General features: G+C 28.5%; 1 protein-coding gene across 1 annotated transcript; it reads right to left on the bottom strand.

Annotated features, from left to right (window-relative positions):
* Window positions 1–556: 556 nt before the first annotated feature.
* LOC129976500 (uncharacterized) lies at window positions 557–13,750 on the bottom strand. The gene is made up of 3 exons (XM_056090106.1): window positions 13,556–13,750; window positions 7,453–7,917; window positions 557–2,773 (listed from the first exon to the last, which is right to left on the bottom strand). Exons 1-3 carry the CDS (start codon window positions 13,648–13,650, stop codon window positions 709–711), a joined length of 2,625 nt encoding a protein of 874 aa, XP_055946081.1. The 5' UTR covers window positions 13,651–13,750; the 3' UTR covers window positions 557–708.
* Between the last annotated feature and the right edge of the window lie 1,625 nt (window positions 13,751–15,375).

Below are 15,375 nucleotides of genomic sequence, written 5' to 3'. Positions count from 1 at the left end.
CATTTGTTTTAAGCATTTGGTAGCTTTAAGCAGTACAGAAGAATATATTATAATTGTTGTTGTTCACCATTTGTTTTATAATCCTCTTTGGTAGTGGTGGATTTAAGTATTTGGTCGCTCTAAGCAGTACAGAAGACTATATCATGAAGCGTATCTTTCAATAAACTGATCAATTTTGTTTAATTTCATGTTAATAATTTAAGATATTTCTTTTAGTAATTTTGTGAAAATGCAAATGTTTTTAGTTATTCATTATGACACAAGACTATACAGCACTCGCATTTCCACATATTTAAGAAAATACTTGATATTCATAAATATTTCAATAATTAAATTAATATAAAAAAACAAATAGGAACTTGACCAATTATACTTGACAAAATATTACCCAAATACTTTTCAATCATAGAAATATTTATATAAAATTTATTTACTAACTAGGCCACTACCATTCTTTTAAGAAATTTTTAATAATTGCATTTTCTGGGAGGAAAAAGTGTTACACAAATAACAAATATATAATATGTATTCAAAATTTATTAACTCTCAAGAAAACTTTTCTTAAATAACAATTTATTTTACAAGTCAATAATTAACACTGCTCCTCAAAATTTTTTATACATCATACTAGATGCATTCAAAATTAATGTTTTGTACACTAATATGCCTAAGAATAATATTTTCTTCTTCAAAGTATCCCCAATCCTTTTACAAGCCTTGAAATGTCTTCACAAACAATACTTTATTGACATTATCAGGTGGTATAGGAAATCGTGGGCAATTGACTAGCCAGTTATTACTCCAAAAAGTTTCATTTTCTTGAATAGAGCTAGCAGGACAAGAAAGAAGCCAATATGCTATTCTACATAGATTTGGGTACATTTCTGAATGATCCTTCCAGTATTTCAAAACTGGATAGCTATTATATTGAGATAGATCATGACTGACAATATGAAATGGCTCAGCTAAATACTTGTCAACTTCTTCCATTGCAGCCTTTTCACACTTACTGGTGTCAAAACTATTTATAGAGTACAAATCAGAGAAACGATCACTGGTTTCTCCATGAGTTTTCCGACTGTCAACTAAATCTTCCATGTTGGGAGATTCCATGCATTCTTTAACAAGGCATTTTACTTTGTTACAAGCATCACGATGCTCAGTAGGAGACCCAAATACCATCTTCTTAAATCTGGGATCTAAGAATGTGGCCATCCGGTGATAAACATTAATACTTTTGACAAGGCGGTCATTGACTTCAATTCCAATATTAGTTTTAAATTGTTTCAAGGCAGCAGTATCATCTGTATCAACAGTACAATGCTTTTGAAGTTTAGCAACCCAAGGAATCACAAGGTTCAAGGTAGATTCTGTGGAACTTGACAGTTGAATAATGGCATCTTCAAATAATTTGAAAAATTCTACCACAGAACTAATGGTCGATTTTTCCACAGACAACAAATGTGTAGCATTAGTAGCATTAAGAGCATTCAGTATGTTTTCATACTGATTATCTATTGAGCGAAATAAAGCCAAGATAGAAGTCCATTTATCATCAGTACATTTTGTAAGCTCTTCTGGAAGTTGGAACTGATCAGAAATCCGTTCAAAATAATCAACAAGATCTACACAATTGCTGAGTAAGTTTGTAAAATCTGGCAACTCGCTGTTGGTATTGGTAGCACCTTTACTTGCCACCGTTTGCAAAATGTTTGTTAAGGGCTGAACTGAACATTTGATACAAGGCTCATCCTTAAATGTAGCAACAAGATTTGATTCATGGTCTATAGCAATGAGACGCTTAAATGGTATGACTGGTTGATCAGCCAGGAAATGGGCAAACCACTCTCTTACATTGTCTGCAGTTTTGGATTCATAATCAAAATCATCCGTATGAATAATTACAGATTTCAATTGGCCATTAGTATTAGTATAATTGCAGTAAACACTTATAAAAGGAGATTTCATCTGTTCATCAATCCAGATATTTAACTTATATGTGGCTCCATAGGAATGTTGAAATTCAGTGTAAAAGGCATTCACTGTAGTAACATATAAATCATTTAAAATGAAGCTTGTTAAAGTAGGTGTTGCACACAAAAGGCTATCAATATTTACATCACCATAAATAGCACCAACTGTAATGCACATCTGTAAAATTTTGTGAAATTCTGGATCTTTAATAACTTCCAGGGAACTTTCAGAACTTAAAGCAAAATTTAACAATTTTTCATGGGCCGGAATGGCATCAGCATCATTGAATGCTTCTGGTTCTTTGGGACTTGTTTTATTTGGGAAAAATATAATATTGGGTGTAGTTCGTTTTTTTCTTTCTTTAGGGCGTGAGCATGTACGGATGTGATATCGAAGAGTTGATGTAGACTTTTGAGAATCATGAATAAATAAAGCCATGCATTTGAAACATCCCACAAATACTTTAGAAAGTACTAACTGTTCATCTCCACATCTCCTGATATAGTAAGGGATTTTAAGTTGTTTAGCTTCACTTCGACTGATAAGCAATTTTATGTCACCAAACCAGTTCCATACATCACTTTTAAACCGCCTGTTGCCCTTCATATTCATAAACGACTTACGAGTGACGACAGCCTTTTGTTTTTGGAAAAGTTGCTCAATCACTTCTTTCTGTTTACGAGGATCTGTTCTAAATCTTTTGGCTTTTGGTACTGAACCAGCAGAAGGACCTTGTTGTCTTTCACTTTCAGGAACTTCAGAAGATTCATCATCCATTCTATCTTCAGATACAAAAATACTGTAAAAGAAAAAGTGTAAATAAAAAAAATAAAAAATTAAATAAATATAGGAATGTTCACACATAGTTATATTTACAATGAAATTTAATTAAATAGGTTACATAAAATTAATAGAAGTTCATGTAGTACATAATTCTAAAAACTTTAAATGAAGGAGTAGAGAAACTTAAGTAAAATAAAAAATATCTGCAGGAAATTTATAATTATATAATTATCCGATTTCAAATCAAACTAGTTGTAATTTAATGCAGTTATAGATATTTTTATACCAGATAAAGTCCAATGATTTAATAATCTGAAAGACTCTTTAAAATTTTGTTCTTTCATTTCCTTAAAAAAATACTAATATCGATTTTCTTTTCAATCATGAATATAATCTTTATATGCAATTTTTTTTCTTTTTATAATCAGCACAAATAACACAAATATTACATTATTTAAAATATATAACTGTGAAAAGTCTGGAAATAATACAACATGGTTCTAATCTGTGCTTAAGAAAGATTACAAAAATTTCTGCAGTATAAACGATATTTGTTCGGAAAAAAAGTAAACATTTTTATAACAAAAAGCAAAATCCTTTCCTATTTTCCATATTAAATATGGATGGTAAAAAGCTCTAAAAATACAAATTCAAATATAGTTAAAGGCTATGTTGAAATATTAAAGCTAAATACTAATTATATTAAAATTAAAGTTTCAACCTATATGCTTCAAATAATAAGCAGAATCAATTAATCAATCACTCAACCTTGACCAATGGCCCAGTTATATCATTTCTTGAAGTTCATGACTTCCAAATACGACATCAAAGGTTTCCTTCTATGATTCATTCTACATTTCTGAGAAAAATCGAAAAAGCAATGCTTCTTTGTACATTCTCTATGGGGAATATCTACAGCAAAGTTCACTAACCATATATTCATTTCCAGTGGATCCCATCTCATGTGGATCTACTTGGTAACGAAATAGCAGATAGGCTTGCAAAGAGAGGAAGCAGCCTAGCGACTTCATCTTCTGCCGAGCTCACATACTTAGAACTGTTCTCTCAGGCGAAATTCCTAAATAAGAAGAATTGGATGGTTCCCCCTACTCATGATTGGTATAGAGCCAATAAGCCGGGGCAGTCCTTAAATCTTCCTTGTGATAGAAAAACCAATACTTGCCTGTCGCGCCTTGCCAATGGCCACCTTAAATGTAAAAAAATTTTACCCTCTTTGCCCGAAATGCTGCCAGCATCAGGCCTCTGCTGAACATATTCTGGACTGTTTAGGATTTCATTGGGGAGAAATTTATTTTTTTTACTTTCTTCTTGTCAACGGATTTTTGGATTTGGTCTGACTAAGTCAGACCATGGAGATTCGCAACAACAACTAACCATATTATTAAATATAGTTATGTCAGTCAATTCCAATGATAAAAATCTTATTAAAAACTAAAGATATGTTTTATATTATATCTGCATAATAATGATAGAAGATTTCAATTGATTATCCATGCTTGCAAAGTGTTGAATTAATTGGCCAACTGGTCACATTTTAAGGAAAAGGTTTTAGGGATTTTCTGAAATAGAACACGTATCAGGATCTTTGCTAGATCAGTGACGATAGCTGTAGAAATTGAAGATTATAAAAAGGATCATCTCTTCTCACACGTATTTAAATAAAAAATTATATAAATAAATCCAATTATTATGTTGAGTAATTTGTCAGTTAAAATAATTTGTCTTTATATTTTTTAAACTTTAATCACATACTTATTAAATAAACATCAATCCCAAATATAAAGTTCTAATATCTGATTTTCCCTCTCTTTTCTTTAGTTATTTATTGCTTAAACTTTCAACAAATTTATAATTAACTTATTGATTATTTATCTGTTTTGTAAAATGAAGTAAAACTATTTCTTTTATAAAAGTGAAACTGCATCGGGAAACAACCCCTTATTTACAAAACTAATTGCATAAAGGGAAACTTTTTTTCATATGTTTTGCTCTCAATCTTCTGAACACTTATATATGCAAGCTGAACATCTTTTTAAACTATAATATATATATATATATAATATATATATTATAATATATATGTAATAATATATATATAATATTATTACAATCTAAAAGAGACTTTTCATTAATACTGTAAAGTCCAAGAGACATTTGGGTTGCTGTTTTTTGGGACGAGGAGAATTAACCTCAATTGTCTCATAGAGTCAACTCTTTGAGCTATAAAGCATTTGATTACATACATTTACAATGTATTAAAATTTTTTCTAATTTCATTATAAAATTTCCAGTAACAAATCAAAGGCAAAAACTGAGAAAAAAATTAAGAAAAGAAATGCATTGTGAAATTTATGATTGCAAAAATTCATGCTTTGAAATGTATCACGCTAAAGCAAATTTTACTAAATAATATCTCTATTAATACTAAAGATAAATATGTCTGTGTGTGTATGTACTTGCACTAGAGGCCAGACTTTTTAGCACATAGATATGTTGGATATATGCATATATATATTTAACACATATATATGTTGGAGTAATTTTTCTGAATTCTTACTAATTACAAATTCAGCTGAATTTACAAGATTCTTTCACTATAACTTTTAAAACCTAAAATTAAAATCTTTTTCATTATTTTATAAAATATTTTATTCCATTGCCAGATGCTTAAGGTAGAAGGATTCTATTTAACACTGGCATTAGAGTATTTTACATGTATTTGTAATTACGATTAATGGTCATTTCATTTGTTTGTTCCTACAAGAAAACGCAAACTTTTTCAAATATTATATAAAGTTAAAGCTTATAAGTATAAAATCTGCTTGTTTAGTAAGAATAAGCAAATAAAGGATAGTTAAATATATGAAGGAACTAAAATAGTCAAAAAGTATTCTTTTTATATAAATTGACTCGTATGTAAATAGACGATCCCCCCCCCCCAAAAAAAGGATAATCAAAATTTAATTAGTCTTTAAACTTGGCAACATTTTATAAATTGCCTCAGTACAAAGTAAATAGTTTTCACTATGAAATAAATGTATTAAAAATTATATAAACGAATTATTTGCATTATTTGATTAACTGAATTATTCAGTTTAGCAGAATACACAAATTGCTGGGTTTTTTAAAAAATTTTAGCTATACAAATTACATAAGTATTTTTTAAAAAATTTTTTCACAAACATTCAAAGAATTATTTATGCATTTATTTCACATTTTTTACATTCACATGTAAGGATATGACAAGCATCAAATTCCTCACTGTTAGAAGAAGAAAGTTATGAGAGTTTTGACAAAATATGTATTGTTCGAAGTTCCTCCGCTACATCCAAAATAAAGGCATGGAGGTTGATGTTTTAATATCCAGTTGTCTCCTCACAAAATATCAAGTTTTTTAGACATATAATGAATAAATCAGCATTGAATCTTTATGAAAAAACTATCAATCATCCAATGTTATATTTGCACCTGATTTATAATGCATTAAGCAGTTTTTAAAAAGTTTATACCAAACATCTGAAACTAAGGTAAATAGACTTATATGCAGTCTTTAGAATGTAGATGATTTCATGTCAAAATAAAAATGCTTCGCAATTTCCAGAGGAATTACAAAGTAGGAACTAAGGGAGGAATTTGTATAGCTAAAATTAAGAAATCAGTACTGAGCATACACTGCCAAATCGAATAAGCAAGTAATTTATTTGTATAGTTTTTAATAAATTTATTGTACAGTGAAAAGTGTTGAAAGACAATTTATGAAATGCTGACAAATTTAAAGGTAATTAGAAATTTATTTGATTACTTAAGCTTCTTTCATTTACTTATTTTTTGTTTGCATATACTGAAGATTTAAAAATAAATAAAATAATTTTTGATTATATTTTTGTATGTAAAATTATCCTTTGTTTGGAAATATTTACTTACTAAACAAACAACTTGTGTACTTAAAAACTTTTAATTTACATAATATAATGAAAAAGTAAGTTTTTTTCTTGAAATTGGAATAAGCAGTCAAAATGACTTCTGATCATAGTTATACATAATTGAGAAATGTGCGCTAAAAGAAAATCGGTAAAAAAAAAAAAAAAAAAACAATAAGGCTTAGCTTAAAACTGTCACGAAAGATTTGAAATAGAGATGAATTTCACTACTAGAGTTTAAAAAGTTGAAACAGGAAGTCAATTTAAAAGTCTTCATGACAAACAAGTTAAGATGCTCTACACTAAATGCATAAAAATCAACTGTGAAATAGTTTTCTCACTGAAATAATAAGATATAATTAAATTTTTTGAATTAATTTTAAAGAAACTTTGATTTCTATAAATAAAGAATAATATATTTTCTATGAATAAGCTACATGGAAGCAGCTTTTTGAAACACACGTTTATTAGTGTATTGCGATATAATTTTTTAAACTCTTAAATCTTCTATTTATAAATCTTTATTCTAAATACAAATTTAATAACAAATGGACAACTTCTCCAAAATCAATATTTAATATAATTAATTGATTAACTAATAATAAAGATCTAAAAATAATAAAATATGAGAATTCGCAACAAAAAATAGCAAAACCCTAACATAACAAGAAGTGATTGAAAAACTTATTACGAAATTCCAATTTTTCCAATGGAAAAGAAATGAGTTGAATAGAAAGTGTATAAAAATACTTACCATTCTTTAGGTCTATTACAAGCTCTGACATGATATCGAAGAGTTGAAGTTGAATGCTTTTGAGCATCATACATGAACAATGCTGAACAACGAAAGCAACCCACAAAAACTTTGCAAATCATGGCCTGTTCATCTCCACAGAGGCGCATGTAATAAGGTATCTTCAACCTCTCAGCATCACTCTCAGATATAAAAAGTCTCACATCACCAAACCAATTCCAAACATCACTCTTAAACTGTTTTGTGCCTTTGGTGTTAGTGAGAGATTTTTTAACAATGACTGCTTTCTTCTGCGAAACAAGTTGTTGCATGACAGCTTTCAGTTTTCTTGTGTCAGGATTGAAATAATTGCTACCAGTTTCAGCACAGGCATCTTCAATATCAGTTACAGATAGTTCATTTTCTTTTGTAATGTTCATGTCAGGTTCAGACACACAAATAACAACATTTTCACCAGTATCATAGCTAAAAAAATATTTAGAAATAAGATTTACACAATTCAAAATAAGAGTAATAAAATATTTATAAAAAAAACATTTTCAAAGTATAGATTCTAGAATACTGGCTAAAATCTGATATTAAAATATGCACAAATATTGCAGAATCTTTTATATATAAAATGTTAAAAATACTTTATATGTAATTCAGCTCTTTTGATACTGTATGAGATCATAAGGTATTAATTATATTAACATCATATTATAATGCATAAGCACAAATATAATGCTATAAATCACACAAATTAGAATATATATATATATATATATATATATATATATATATATATATATATATATAATGTAAACACATATTCTTGAACAGTTTCGTGGCTAAAGAGAGAGACGACACTTTTGAATTTTAAACTTTGCTTTATTCCATCCTAGGTGGTATAATTTATGTATAAAGCATAAACAGCACAACAGCGAAAGAGCGGGAGATAATATTTATCCCCATTGATCAAATACTATGAGATTCTGAAAGGGATTTCTTTATACATGCTGATTTAGGTAAGAGGAATACAGGCATCCTTTAAAAAATTTTGTTTATCTTGACAGATTTTTATCCCTTCACTTGGAGTGTATGAAAGAGCAAACTGAAGCAGTTTTACAAAGCTCATATAGCATTAATTAAATAAAAAAGGTGGAATTGAATCATGAAATAAAAAAACATTTTAGAATTAAGTTAATATGAGTTAAATTAAGATAAAAATTAATAAATTAATTAGGACTTAATTTAGATTATATATATATATATTATATATATATATAATGATATTTTAAACTCTTGATTTCAATTTAATTAATTTCCAAGATTTTATTTTAATTTAGCCCATAGTAAGTTCATTCTCTTATTTCTTGCTCCAATTCCACTTTCTCTACTCAAGTAATTCAAAAGAAGCTTTATAAAATTGCTGAATCGACTAAACACCGACACATTCTCACGCTCCGCATGAAGGGGTAAAAACTGTCCAGTAAGCACATTCTTTTTAAAAGATCCCTGTGTTTCCTTTACATGTGATTGACATGCATCAGAAATCCCTATCAGAATCTTAATAATATATTAGCACTGTGAAGAAATATTTTCCCTATCAATTTCTCTGGTTATATAAGACCAGTGATAAAATGTCCAAGAACTTTTTCCTCATATTCCTTTCTGTGTTGTTCTGTGTGCTCATCGCTTGTACATATGCCTGCTTCGTCACGAAGTCAAAAGTATCTTCACTGTCTTCAAATTGCATTCGGCTTCACATAAAATAATGCTTATATATATATATAAGTGGTGGTTGTGTAAACATATTTTAACATTATTAAAGAAAGAATACTATATTACTATGAGATTTTGATAGACACTTTCTTTGACACATGTAAATTTAGGATAGGGAATCTTAGGTATCTTTGGAAGAATGTTATAAGCATTAAGAATTTTTATTCTTGTACTCAGAGCATTAGAAAAAAAAATTAATTAAATAAATAAATAAAAAGTAGGAATTGGATCAGGAAATAAGAAAACATTTTTGAATGAAGTTAATATGGGCTAAATTAAGACAAAAATGAAGAAATTAATTAGGATGTAAATTGTTTTAAAATATCATTACACACACGCACAGTTCAAATTAATTGGGACAAAAATGTTTTGCTTGTTCTGAGTTGGTATGTGATTACCAGCGATTCCCTAACTGCCTTAAACCAGTTATATCCGCTTAGAGATAGTTTGACAGTTGAACTTTTAGTATAATTTACTTGTTTGACTGGTTTTAGTCCATCAAGCTGCCTTTCGACATGGCAGCTGGTGGTTATAACTTTTCGTTCTGTGTAACATGATACTTTTGCTTGTTCAAAGATGGATATTACTCCAAGGAAACATTCTAAAATAATTGCTCTTAATGAACACACTTCCTTGAATGTGAGAGATATAGCTACAGCAGTTAGTGTAGAAAAATCAAGTGTTTCAAGAATTTTAAGAAAATTTCAAGATTCCAGATCATTGTCTCCAAAAAGAAAAGGAAAATGAAAAAATGGGTGCAAAATTAGTCCAGGAACTGATAAAATTTTAATAAAGAATAGCAAAATAAGTCCAAGAAAGACAAGCAGAAACCTCTGAAGGGATTTATTGGTTCATGGTATTTAAGTTAGTACCTCAACTATACAGAAAAGTCTTATGGAAGTTGGCCCAAAAGCAACAAAACAAACAAACAAAAAACCAATTTGACTCAAAAAGTGATAAAAAAAGCATTTAGTATGGGCCAAAAAATACTGATCATGCACTGTTAATGACTGGAAGAAGTGATTTTCAGTAATGAAACACGTTTATTTATACAGGGATATGAATCAAGTGTAGTTAGACGAAGTGTGGGTAAAACTCTGAGACCAGATCATATCCAACAAATGTTTCAGTTTTTTCACAATAAAGGACACTAGAAGCTTAATTCCTCTAAAAGGCATGATGAATTCTATCAAATACATAGAAATATTATGCAGTAGGTTTGTTTCATTCATGGAAATATTTGATGGAACATTTCAACATGTATTAGTCCCTTGTCATACTTTGGAATTGGTCCAGACTTTTATGAAGGAAAATAAAATAAATGTGAATGATTGGTCTGGAAATTCCCCGGACCTAAATCCCATTGTGAACTTGTGACATATTCTCAAGAATCATTTGGGTAAGATTAATTGCATGGCGACAAAACAAATGACAAAAAGTGCTATACAAGAGTGGTTCCACGATTATGAAGTCAAAAACATGTGTGCTACACTAGTGGAGTGATGTGTTGAGGAGGTCTTTTTTTGCTAAAGGAGGACATACTTTGTACTAATATAGAATAATACTCTGCTTAAGGTATGTAATGATTAAAAGCTAAGGATTGAAAAAAAATCATTTTTTTTTTTTTTTCCCCATTTGTCCCAAATTATTCAAACAGTATAGCAAATATATATATATATGCAAATCACATCGAGCATGACACTTTTCCATTAGCTAAACAAAGTCAAAATTTTCAGTAAATTTAACAACCTTTTGTAGAAAAGTTGAGATTCCCCCCCCCCCTAATTATGCAGCATGAGACTATTATAGTAACACCTAGTGTGCATTTAGATAACTCTATATTTAAGACCAATGTTCATAACTGGCAACAACTTTTTCAAAATAAATTATTTTTGATATCTTACATAAACTATATATTCCACAAAATGTAAGATGAAATATGATTTCAATTTTACTTTTAGTATATAGCTATTTTGGAAAGCTTTCTCTGCCTGATTCTTCATTAATCACTAACATTAACAAATGACTCCCACTCATGCAGTTAATGACCATCAAGATTTTCATGAAACTGCTTGGCCTTCTGCATATGTGAATAAAATTTAAAATAATTATTAATTAAGTAAAAGTATTTCATAACAGATGTTAAGTTAACTGAAAACACATCCAAATGTTGATGGCTACATGAAATGCAAGGAAGTAAAAATGTATTTCATAAAAGACTATATTATATTGATGGACAGCCAACTTTATTTTGTATTAAAATATAAATATCAGCACCATTAAAGAAATTTGTAATCTTGCAGCTTCTCAAAAAATTAGACTATGCCCTACAATTTTTTAAAAACCATAAAAAACTAATTTTTTCATAATTTTTTAAAGCATTACACACAATTTCATTTTACACAAACTAGTTTGAAATTTTATATCAAGCAAATTATTAATTTAATTTTATTTATTTATTAGGTTTGCAATAATCTCAATATGCTTTTAATACTAAACCTATTATAACAGTTAAATTAATGTTTTTTAGCAACAGATATATAAAAAAGTATTAGCATTAAAAAGTATTATTATATTAATATTTTTAAAAAACAGCATAACTTTTATTTTACATCATTCACGAAATTTGAAATGTGAATTTAATAACAAAAATGTGACAGAAAATCATTATAATAGCACTAAAGGAGCTCCACTTCCAGTTTGCATAAATTTTCCTTATTGAATTTGGAAAGAATGATGCCATATATATGGGATTTAGAATATGCCAAAACAATTGCATGTTATAAAAATATGATCAATTTTTAATTATTTTTAAAAAAAATTAGTTAAAACTCAGTACATATTCAGAAAAAGCAGATATTCTGAAAAGTATCTTTTCAAATAAATAATAATAATTAATAAATAATAAAAAGATTAGATCAAAGAACATGATATAAATTTGAATTTCTTTATCTCACCAATTTTGGAATCATATTCTATATGGTTAAGATCTCTAGCATTTAATATCTATATAAATAGCTGACAAAATTGCCAAAATTTTGCCAACAGTTAAGTACATAAGTCTAAGCAAAGTATTAACTATTTGTAATGTGACTTAATGATTTTTTTTTTATTCAATTTCTTTTTCTGTTCTTTTTGTTTCTGCTTTTCATATAATTTTCAAAGCAATTAAGTAATTTTAATGCCTAGACATGATCAAGCAAATTAGATCTAAAAAGATTATATATTCTTCTGTTATTTCAAGAGTAGCTGCAATTAAATGTTAATAGTATAGTAATATAAATTGTTTCTCTTCTTTATGGAAGTCATTAAACAATGCTCAAAGCAAGAATATTAATTTTGAAATTAGCACAAAATTCTATATTTTTATTAGGATGGTAAGAATTAATTGCAGCTTTCTCAAATACATAATTTGGCTGTCTTTTTAAATAATTTTGATAGTACAATTTATTCAATATGATGTTAATTATCAGATATTTTAATCATACTTCAGGCAATTTTAAGCACAGCTCCATTTAAAGCTGTATGGTGTTGATTTTAATACAGAATTAAAAAATGATAATAAATAAATATTCATCATATTTTCACAAAGAAAGAAAACTGTCAGATGATCGCAAAGATATATAAGAGATTTATATGTTGATGATCAATATATTTCATTTGTCACAAACTAAATCATCTTTAATGATACCAAACTTCTGCGGATGTTTCACTCAAAGGTAGCCAATGCTTTGGTGAATTAGCAGTAGCTGATCATAATCAAACTGTAAAATAATCTGATTGCGATATTTCAGTACATGAAAACTAGGGGAAAATTCCAGTACATTTTTGTAACCATCAACAAGCATTTGCAAAACTTTTTTTTTTGTTTGTTTAGTATAAAGATATTTTATGACAACTGAAATAATTCGATAAATATAGCATATTAAATCTACAATTCACATCTTAGAAGTATTGAAAATAAAATTAAAATGATTAATTTAACAATAAAATGAATAATCCTATAAAAAAATTTCTGAATTATTAAAAATTGTAGAATTATTATATAAAAGAAAATTAATCGATTTCAATGACAAAAATTTCTGAATTATTAAAAATTGTAGAATTATTATATAAAAGAAAATTAATCGATTTCAATGACAAAAATTTAATTCCCATAACACTGCAAACCACGGGAAAGTGTAAACATACACTAAATGATTGCTAAATATTTAAAATGCGTCACAATTTTTTAAATTCTACTATTTAATCATATTGTTCGAAATATTCTTCGAATTTCTTCTTAATGGAGAATTTTACAACTTTCTATGAAGATTTTACAGCAAAAAATTACTATTACCATTCGGATTCATTGTAGTTAATCGTTTCCAAGGCATCGACAAATGCTGCAACATCGGAACTACAAACCAAAGATGTAGATCCAGTAGTTTCCATTGTGAAAAATCTAACTTAAGTTTAAATCCTGTCTTCAAATATTTTTAACATTTTTCAGAATAAGCTGTTTCAAACGTTGGGAAGCAATCAAAACAATAAATTTTTGCAATCTTTTCAGTTCAGTTCATTGCATTCTTTTACAGAATGGGGGGGAAAAACATCATCGTCTCATAAAACTCTCTTCAAAGGTGGGGGAGGGGACATTAAACTGCATTAGGATGCCGAATATCTTAATAAAGTTTAAATACTACGTTATTATTGTTGTATAGGTTTTTAAAGAAGCTAATGCAGTTTAATGTCCTAGAGAGACTAGACCAAATCCCTCACCTTCCAAGGATCTTTGCTGAATGTCCTTGGTGCAAGGCAGATCAAGCCTCCCCCAATCACATTCTTAAATGTTTAGATTTTACGATTTTTGAGATTTTAAGGGATCCACTATTGTTTTTGGACTTTTTAGAGATCTTTGGTTTCATGGAAGTGGCATACCGCAGTTATAACACCTGGAATTAGAAACAACAACAGGATGCCGATTATCTTAATAAAGTTTAAATACTTCGTTATTATCGTTGTATACGTTTTTAAAGAAGTTAATGGTGATTTTCTAGACTATTTTTTTGAAAGATAGATATTGAAGCACCTTTATAAGATATGCCTTTCTCATATACTACCAACTGAATCCTGCATATATTTCGAATGGCTTAAAATATTTGCCATGTATCTCCAAACTGGGCAATACTGATGTATTTTTAACCCTCTGGAGGGTTTCATTTTATGTATAAAACTTTTTGAAAAGAGACAACAGTAAGACTTGTCTCTTTTTGCTCCCAAACGATTGGAAAGATGATGTGGTGAAAGCTTATAAGCCATTTAATAGCTACTTACACGAGCAATTGCTTTTGTATTGTGGGCATGTTACTTGGCTGGGAACCACAGAGTCCCAGGTTCTATCCTCGCTCACAGCAATTCGCCACAATGACATCTTAGTTCCAATACCAAAACCAAACAAAAATAATTTCTTATATTGACCTACCGTCACGAGAAAAACCCTGAACATGGTTGCCGTAAGTAGACGAGTCTAAGTAAGGAGGAAAGAAGGCATTAAAATAGACCACAACATTTGGCTAACTAAACGCGCTTCATTAAGCGAGAAATTCATTTCATTTGTGCTAATGCAGATATATTTATATGACAGTTAAATAAAATTAAATTATAGATAAGGTTAAAAATTCCTTGTTATTTAAGTTTTAAAATAATGTCTTACATAAGGAAGCCTTCAACGATATTTCTGCAACTGCTTTTGTATTGATTTTTTTAAGACCTGAGCTGCCGTCAATTAAAAAAAAAAACAAAAAAAAACATTGAATAATAACAAAATAGTTTGATATTTTCTTGAAGATTCATGTGTTTTTAAGAGTGGAAAGCTTATGTTTTAAGACTAGATCCCCCCCCCCGTTTTTCATTAGAATTTCTGTGTTTTGAATTAGGTGAAAATAATAGTTTCAAATAATAAACTTAGGATCAGGAAAAAAAATTCGTTAATTTGTAACTGTTAAAATTCATAATAAATCTGTTACTGTTTAATATAAATAAAAAGCAAAAACATGAAATTCAGCAAAAAAATTAAAATATAAATAAATTAATAAATAGGCAAAACTAAAGATATTTATTCCTTTTATATTCTTTTAAGAATTTGCGAAATATTTGTCAGAATCTTTGGAATCCATA

This window comes from Argiope bruennichi, chromosome 7, assembly GCF_947563725.1.
Source record: "Argiope bruennichi chromosome 7, qqArgBrue1.1, whole genome shotgun sequence".
NCBI lineage: Eukaryota > Metazoa > Arthropoda > Arachnida > Araneae > Araneidae > Argiope > Argiope bruennichi.
This window is presented reverse-complemented; position numbering and strand designations above follow the sequence as displayed.

Bases quoted from the DNA above. Each gene is read 5' to 3' on its own strand.
- LOC129976500 (XM_056090106.1), bottom strand. From the start codon at position 13,650: ATGGAAACTACTGGATCTACATCTTTGGTTTGTAGTTCCGATGTTGCA. The intron at 7,918-13,555 runs GTAATAGTAATT...ATATTTTTTTAG, and splicing joins AACTACAATGAATCCGAATG to CTATGATACTGGTGAAAATG. The intron at 2,774-7,452 runs GTAAGTATTTTT...TTTCTTTTACAG, and splicing joins TGTAATAGACCTAAAGAATG to TATTTTTGTATCTGAAGATA.